At 36.8% G+C, this 8,866-nt stretch overlaps 3 protein-coding genes across 4 annotated transcripts; all 3 read left to right on the top strand.

The window, feature by feature from the left end:
• The first annotated feature begins 176 nt into the window (after positions 1-176).
• Positions 177-818, top strand: LOC122091772 (disease resistance protein Roq1-like). Its single transcript, XM_042661906.1, has 2 exons — positions 177-707; positions 807-818. Exons 1-2 carry the CDS (start codon positions 177-179, stop codon positions 816-818), a joined length of 543 nt encoding a protein of 180 aa, XP_042517840.1.
• A 1,327-nt stretch (positions 819-2,145) lies between these two features.
• On the top strand, positions 2,146-4,244 carry LOC122093135. 2 transcript variants are annotated; one of them, XM_042663405.1, is made up of 4 exons: positions 2,146-2,466; positions 2,638-3,418; positions 3,562-3,851; positions 4,054-4,244. In XM_042663405.1, exons 1-2 carry the CDS (start codon positions 2,170-2,172, stop codon positions 3,379-3,381), a joined length of 1,041 nt encoding a protein of 346 aa, XP_042519339.1. In that variant the 5' UTR covers positions 2,146-2,169; the 3' UTR covers positions 3,382-3,418; positions 3,562-3,851; positions 4,054-4,244. The 2 variants fall into 2 exon arrangements, with proteins under 2 accessions (XP_042519339.1, XP_042519331.1); XM_042663397.1 differs by having other exon boundaries at positions 3,548-3,851.
• A 4,063-nt stretch (positions 4,245-8,307) lies between these two features.
• LOC122091748 (disease resistance protein RUN1-like) lies at positions 8,308-8,748 on the top strand. Its single transcript, XM_042661871.1, has one exon. It carries the CDS (start codon positions 8,308-8,310, stop codon positions 8,746-8,748), a length of 441 nt encoding a protein of 146 aa, XP_042517805.1.
• Positions 8,749-8,866: the final 118 nt, after the last annotated feature.

Genomic DNA, 8,866 nt, shown 5'->3' with positions numbered 1-8,866 from the left:
AATTAGATGCATTGGCTGGTGATATCAACTGGTTTGGTCCTGGAAGTAGGATAATTATAACTACTAGAGATCAGAGCATTCTAGGCAGAATTCCTCAAAATAATAGAAAAGTATACGAGCCTAAAGAATTGAATATGAAAGAGAGTCTTCAACTCTTTAGTTCTTATGCTTTTTATATGGATCAACCTCCAGATGATTATATGGAGCTTTCAAATGATATAGTACGCACTACAGGAGGGTTGCCCTTAGCCTTGCAGGTTTTGGGTTCTGATTTATCTATGGAAAAAGATAAAGAAGTATGGAAAAGCATGCATCGGATGTTGGGACAAGTTCCTCATAATGATGTCTACGGAAAGTTAAAGATAAGTTATGATAATCTGCAAGATGATATTGAGAAAACCATGTTTCTTGATATTGCATGCTATTTCATAGGATATGATGAAGAAATGGTAATTTCCATATGGGAGGCTTGTGGCTTTGAACCGAAATACCGTTTAGGAGTTCTCAAGAGAAAATCCCTCATAAAGATTACTGAAGTGCGTATGGGTAAAGATATGTATATAAGTAAATCAAAAGTGTTGTCGATGCACGATCAGATTCGTGACATGGGAAGGCGAATTGCCAACAACCAAAGCCCTACGGAACCAGATAATTATAGCAGGGTATGGTCTTGTGACAATATCATGAAGGTACTAAGCAGTGGTAAGGTAAGAACTAATTACATGAATCTATTTTGTTCTCTCTCTCTCTCTCTCTTTTATATTTTTATATTTTTATATTTTTATAATCCTTTGCTCATACTCTAGCTAAGCATGTGATTCTAATAGATAAATGCATTGGGGGTGCATCTTGTTTTAACCAAAGTGGTAATTGAGAAGTTGTAACCTTATTTTGATTGCCCATTGTCTTATTTTCAAAAGTTCGTTAAGCTAATAGTAAAAGAAATTTTCAAATCTAGAAATAACTTACCATTTTGTCATTACATGCTTTCCAGGTACATACGTAAAACGGCACAATTTATCCTAATTGAAAGAAATGTGTTATACTAAAAGGGGAAAAAAAGAGATAAGTTTACAACTTCCTTTTCACCAACTTTGATTACAACAAGATTTTCTTAACAAATAGATATGGAAATAAAGTGTATCATGACCAAACGCAATAACTATGGATTACATTGAATGTCTATCAATTTTCCTTTGAATAACATGATTTTTTTTTTCTTCTGCTCTTACTTTAAGCAAGCATGTGATCCTAATACATAACTAGCGATATTGAGATAAAGTGCATTAGGACCAAACATTGTAAGTGTGTAGTACATTGACAAAGCTTTTACATACTTTTTGTCCATCAATGTCAATTTACTTGAACTGTTTTTCTACCGTAGGGGAATGAAATGGTTGGATCTCTCCCCCGTCGCTTTAAGGATCCTTGTTTAAATACTGAAAGTTTTGAGAAGATGCCGAATCTAAGATTATTAAAAGTTGATGGAGCAACCTTGAATGGGAGCTTTCAGTGTCTTCCTTCTGCGTTAAGATGGATGAGTTGGTGTTATTGTCCATTGCAACAACTACCGGCCAGTTTTTATCATGAAGAAATAGTTATGCTCGACTTAAGTCAAGGCTATTTTAACCTAGCTTGGAATAACTGGCTTGAAAATAAGGTGTGTAGCAGTTGTCTTTCTTCTCTCATTTTATACCGAATATTACTAGCTACTAAAATGTTATATTCATCTCTTTGTTTTGACAGTTGTTTCATCAATTGAAAGTTCTTAAACTCTCTGAGTGTATGTCGCTGTCTGAGTCTCCTGACTTCTCAGGATTTCCACACTTAGAGAGGTTGTATCTTAATGATTGTGATGATTTGGATAATTTACATAAATCCATTGGGCAGCTCCAGCAGCTTGTTTACTTGAACTTGGACGGCTGCCTTTGTCTTAAGGCACTCCCAAACAGTATATGTGGGTTGAGTTCTCTCCAGAAGCTTATTCTCAGTAATTGTACCTCATTTAGAGAGTTGCCCGAGTCCATTGATGATTTAAAAGAATCTTTGGTAGAACTTTTCTTAGATTGTACAAGAATTGAAGCACTGCCTGATGGTATCGGATTGTTGAAGAAGCTGGAGGTATTGGATCTTTCACACTGCCTTTGGTTAGTGGATCTGCCAAGGTCAATGGAAAATATGACGTCTTTGCATTACATTCTCCTAAGTGGACGTGCCAATCTTCGATACATACCTAAGCTGCCCTCTAGTTTAATTGAACTTCGTCTTTGCGAAATACTTGAAAGCTCAACAGACTTGCATAACATGAAAAGGTTAGAGTTATTGTGCCTTAAACAGTTGTGTATGATGGAAGAGCAGTTTATAAGAGGCGTTGTCAGGACAAGTTATGGTGAATTCAATGTACTGGAACATATGTCTGGAGTGGATCAATTCTGTGTTCATTATTCAGGGTTGTCGCATGACCAGGTGAGGTCCTTTATTTGTCCATATATGCCTACCTTATTGGAACCTAGTTAGCAATTGACTTCTACCCAAAAAAAATTAGTAATTGCCTAACTTATTGCCCTTCTTTTTTTTATTTTTTTTTTTATTTTATAAAACCTACTAATTATAGTTTCTCAAATTGATGATTGACAGGTCCCTTCCTCTCCTTTCTTCTTAAAGGGAGCATGTAAGGCAGTCAACAATAAAGGTCGGAGACAAATTTGGATACGTTTGCAAGAGAGAGATGCATGTTTGTTTCGTAATTACCTGATTCCTGATGATGAGATCTATAGCAGGTTAATTATCCACATTTCTTTGAGAGTCAGTGGATTTGATCCAATACTTGCTGGACTTGTGGATGATGTAGTACGAGTAAATACAACTCTGAATTTTAAAGCTTGTATCCATAGCAGCAAAGACCAAAAAATAACCTATTGTGAAACTAGGCTGAGAATTGAGGACATCGAATTGATAAATCCAGAAAAAGACGAGGTTCACAATTTGAAAGGGGTTGATTATCGATATATAGATCATGTTCACAGATTCAGAAGGTTTGATTGGTTTGGGTTTCAGTTGGAAGGAGGAGATACTATTGAGATATTAGAAATAAATCAAGAAGATCTTCCTCATGATGATGATGATGATGCTGATAATGAATATAGCCATGAACGTGGGATCTGTTGCGCTGTGACAGAGTTGAACCTTTTTGTAATAAAAGAGGAGCCCAACTTGGAGATGTGTTATAGTCAATCCATTACTGCTGCTCCTGAGAAAGAAGAGGAGAGGACCAATGAAAAGGGGGACGCAGAGGGCGAGGGGAGGAGTAATGAGACAATAATAAACATCCTCTTGAGGATGATGAGGCTGGTCCTTCTTCTATGTTCCTCAACGAATTAGTACTGTGAATACTGCAGCGATTAGGGACTGCTTTCTGGTGAGAGTTATATATTAGTAGTTTTTTGCATTCTAATTTAACCCTCCTAGTTCTTTTTTTTTTTCCTGTGGAATGGAGACCAATATTTGGAATCCAGCTTGTACTCTAAGAATCCAAGCCTAATTGCAGTTGAGCTCATCAAGGAGCCTCTCTCACCAGGTGTATCACTTTGCAAGTCCGAACTGGTCACAAAGCTGTAAGGAGACACTCATGGAGGGTCTATTGGGTGATGTCCAACTGCTTGGTACCATCTGATCCAAAGGAGCTCTTCTCTCTAGCCAGTGACCTTAGAGGTTCTGTCATTGACCTCCATTGTTACTACCTATTCTCTGATATGTTCAACAACATGACTCTGCAACAAAATATTGGCTTCATCTATAGCAACACATCAGCTCAACTGAACTCACTTCAAACTGTCCTCTCACACTTCTTGGTAAGTTCATACTACCCTTTTAATTAAACTCAGCAACCAATTTGGTTCTTCAAAATATCACTCCCATTAGCTACAAGAAAGGATATGATGCTCAGAAAGTAATTATTATTAGTGGATAACTCAAAATTTTCGTAATAAAAATTCCCATTAACCCAAGTAATTACAGTCTATATATGAGTATTGATGTGGGTGAAATATACAGGGGAATGGGTAGCTGAGATGCAAGTAAAAGGAGCATCAAAAGAGGATTATCATAGATTTGCAAAAGCTCAATTAAAGAATGTGAACAACCACTGGAGTTTGGAGTGGATGATCCAGAATGATTACATCAAGCTTTAGTTCATGTCTTCTATATTCATCTTGTTCTTGCTATTGCTTGTTTGTATAGGTGAACTAACCAATGGATTATGACTTGTGAGTTGCAGTATATATATTGGATTGAGTGGCCAATGGATTAATGGTATAGATGGCTGAAAGGTTCTGAACCTCATTAGATTTTTGAATGAACTCATCAGTTCCAAGTTGAGATGTGAGGGTAACACTGCTCGAAATTACTATTAACACTATGGATTTGTCATCTGCAGACTGCGATAAAATTCAAATACAGTTGATCCACCATATATTCGACCTTCTCATTTAGCATGATTAGTTGTTCAAATCGTGGCAAAACTTGATCTTGATCGGTTATCGTGATTATTGCGGTGGACTAATGGTCCATTAAATTTTGTTTTAAGGGGACCTCTGTTTCTGTAAGAATGTTTAGTTTATGGATTTGCTTACTGATATACCCAGTAGTTCCAGTTGTGTGAACTGAAAATCAATTGCGATTTCAAACTAGTCCATGTGGAAAATTTCATCAAATCAGACAGAACTCCTCCATGGCCAGCCATGCCATTCAAACTTTTTGCAGAGTCTGAAATCTTCTTCATGCAGCAAATCGCAAACATTTCATCTGATAGATTTTAAAATAATTAGCTCGTCAAAGATAGAATATTCAACTCTAAATCAAGTTTCCAAAAAAAAAAAAAAAAAAAAATTTCATTATTTGAAGAACATCAAAGAAATGATCTATACTAATTTCTAGCTATGAACTTCTCAAAAAATAAAGAACTACAAAGCCTCACAGGCATCAAAAGTACACCAAAAATGCAAAGCATTGCTAATCCTATAGAGAATAAATTTTTTTTTAAGACTAGTGTTTAATTAATAAATGGCATTATGTATGATTTTTTTTTTATTATAATTATTACATGAATTAGGAAAGTGATAGAGTAAATGAGTAATACAATCTTTATGTGCACACGATTCCTTTCTTTCCATGGCCACCAAGAAGGCTTTCCATTCTTTCCTCCATCTTGCGTTTAAAGCATTCGCAGCAAAGCACACAAAGGCTCACTATTTCAAATTCAGCCCAGTCAAGTAAGGCAAGGAGGATTTCTCCTCGAACCACTCTCTCTTGAAACCATCCCACTTAATACGAAGGCACCATCTTCTATAACTTCCAATTTATTCTATACCTTCAAATAATAAAATCTTATTATTATGGAAAACTATTGAATTCGAGAGTAGAGACTTTGACACTCCCAAGAAAAAAAAAAAAAAAAAGGGCTATAGAGAGAGAGGAGGGGGTGGAAAATTATTGAAGCCGAGATTGGGACACATGACAAATCGAATCCAGTCTCTCATGGCTGCGTTTGGTAACGTTTTTGAAAAATGTTTCATGTCAAAAACGAAAATTTCAGTTTCTGGGTCAAAATATTGTTTTTTTTTTTGAATGAAACTGGAACGACGGAACTACCTTTTGTCGTTCTGTTAATTCTTGTTTTTTTTGCCTTCTTTTTTTTTTTCACTTTTTGTTCGAAAGAAAATGAAACACACCATAAATGCACCGAATGCTTTATTCCGTTTTTTCGTTACCATTGAATGAAAAAACTCAAAAAATGATTTTTTTAGAACGTTACCAAGCGAAGCCATAGTATCATGTCCGAAAGGTAAAGCTCCAGAGCTTATGCCTAATTTCTAAAAAAATGCTTATAAACAATTTTTTCTTTATTTATCTATTTTTTCCCCACCCAAAAAGCTAAAAGGTATTTAAACGGAACTTTCTCACCAAACGAATCTAGTTTCGGGGAAGTTACTTCGATGCACGCAGCTTTGAAGGTTTTTATTTTTTTTATTTTTTTTTTATTATTTATATATATATATTTTTTATAAATTTACAGCGTCACCCTCTAAAGAATGCCACTATTAGAGAAACAGCTGCTCTGTAATACCAAATTATACTCAGACCCCCTGTCGTCAGTTGCTGGTAAGTGAAGAGTTAAAATGACTGTTATACCCTATTGACTAAAACACATGTTTCCGGCACATCACGACCATCTACGGCCTTCTCCTTCACTGCACGACAAGCGAGCGTCTCTGTTCTCAGTCTTTCCTCGGTTTTTGGTTCTTTCTCCTCTACCTGATTTCTTCTCTACCTAATTTTCTTCTAGATTTCTTCTCTGGAATCTTATGAAGCAGTGATTTTCTTCCAGATTTCTCTGGAATCTTATAAAGTAGTAGTTGTAGGTCGTATAGTAAGGCGATGTTAGCAGGGGAAGAAGCAATTGAACCTATTGAATTATTTTTCGATTTTGGTTTGGAGTCTTTTAGAGAACCCTAGTCTTACAATGAATATGCAGATGATGAGAGTAAACTATCCCTCTTCGAGGTCAAAGACATCAGATTGATTGTTTATAATCATTTACTCATTGCTATTGTTCAAATTTGGTTCCCTAAAAATTATCTAAGGTAGGATTAATGGGGTTTCTGTGCTTGTAAAGAGTAATCTAGATTTTTGTACCTTCTCTTTGAACAAAATATTGTGAACTTCTCTTTGCAGTAATGTCTGTGGAGTGCTTCACCATCAATTGCATGAAATAAACATACAGACCATAAGAAAAATGCAAGTGAGGGATAGAGATATTCTTATGATCTTATCTGTTGATCTAAATTGATGAGCATTGAGCAAGAATTAAGATGAAGCATTGAGTGAGGGACAGAATGTGTATCATGCCACAGGGGATCCGGACGGTTGAATTGTTGAGCCAGCTTCCAGTAGACCTACTGAGTCGAGGGTTAAACTAAGTTTCAGAACATTGGTTTACAGTACTAACAAGAGACCACTAATTTCAATTAATTATCATTGTCATATTTCAATATCAATCATTTATCCTTTGAAAAATAAATAAATAAATAGGGAGGGAGGAATTTATTCTCATACACGCTAACAAGAGAAATTCCCCATACACAGTTGATTTATCTTCCTCGATGGTAGTTTGGACGTCAGACGTAGGTCCGGTTTTGTTCTAGACTTGACAAAACAAAAACTGATGCAATAAGTGAATATTTGCTAAAAGATCAAAGTTTTCGTATATATGTAGATTACGAAAAATATATGACTTTTTACAGACTTTTTTTTGTAAGTACCTGTTTATAATTATTAACATAGTTATATTATTATATACTTAATATACAAAGTTGGATTGAAACTGAGGTCTAGGCCCAACCCAACTCAACCTAACTTTGAGCCTAAAATTTTCAATCCTAACTCGCCCAGGCCCTGTTCGGAGTCTTCAGACTCAGTATAAGCTAGATTGAGTTCGAGCTGATCGTACATTTTTAACACCCCTCATTTCCAACCACCCTCCGGGCTGACAGAAGACCCATGACTCCATGAGTGAGTCAACGTCACGCTTTCTGAGCATCAATGACATGAAGAGATCTAACATTGACTGAACTTCCTCTCAGCAAAGTCAAAAAAGTGATTTAACGCGTTCCCGGACTCAGTATAAGCTAGATCGAGTTTGAGCGGATCGGACTTTTTTGGCACCCCTTATTTCCACCAACCTCCCGGCTTCCGGAAGACTCATGACTCCATGAGTGAGTCAAGGTCAAGCTTTCTGAGTGTCAATGACTTGAGGAGATCTAACGTTGACTGAACTTCCTCCCGGCGAAGTCGAAAAAGTGATTTAACGTGTTCTCACTAAACTTTCTGACCGACACCGAATAAAAAGAAACAGTTTTAGAACGGTCATTTTTTTTTGAAAATTAGATCCTTTGCAAGTGGGTTCAGGTGAATCGTAGGTGCAGGATCATTGACGTTTATTTTTAGTGTTCTTTCGGTCAAACTCATATCCCTCCCAAACCGCGAGAGAGAGAGAGAGAGAGAGAGGGGGTGAAATGCATCATAGTTTCTGGGAAGTTACTCTGCACGCAGGTCGGCACTTGTGCTTGGCTTTCCTATAGCCCGTGTGGTCATATATATCCTAAACGGATTCCTTTGTTCGCCAATTTTTTCCCTTCTCATTTCTTCGTTAATCTACTTAAAGCCAATTTGTAGGCGAAAAAAGCTCTTATGCTGCAATCTTAATGGAGCCACAGGTTGGATCTGGATCTTCTTCAAGTTCAAGTTATGATGTGTTTATCAACTTCAGAGGCACGCAATACCTTCGTTGGTTATCTTTATAGGGCTCTAGAGCATCGTGGAATTCATGTTTTTATTGACAGCAAAGATTTGTGGAAAGGAGAAGATATTGGGCCGGAACTTCTGGGAGCAATTAAAGGATCCAAGCTCTCGATTGCTGTTTTCAGTGAAAGATACGCAGAAAGCAAATGGTGCCTCTGGGAACTCGTTCAAATGCTGGAATGTCATAGAATCAACGGTCAAGTCATTTTTCCCATTTTCTTCAAAGTTAAGACAACAGATGTTAAGAATCAAACAGGAATTTTTGAGATTTCACCTCAGAGATATAGCAAGGAGGCGCCCGAAACGCTGTGGAGATGGAAGGACACTTTGCGAGCAGTAGGAGATAAGAATGGATGGGTTTTTGACGATGGGAAAGTCTCGGTCCCTTGAAATTATTTCTTTTGTGAAGATCTCTTCATATGATCCATGTCGTATCTTAGTCTTTTTTATGTTTTCAAGTTTCGGTGATTGTCATACCAGCCCCCACGTCACCCACCCCCGCACCACC

This window comes from Macadamia integrifolia, chromosome 2, assembly GCF_013358625.1.
Source record: "Macadamia integrifolia cultivar HAES 741 chromosome 2, SCU_Mint_v3, whole genome shotgun sequence".
Lineage (NCBI taxonomy): Eukaryota > Viridiplantae > Streptophyta > Magnoliopsida > Proteales > Proteaceae > Macadamia > Macadamia integrifolia.
Note: the sequence above shows the minus strand (reverse complement) of the source record. Positions and strands in the feature narration are given on the sequence as shown.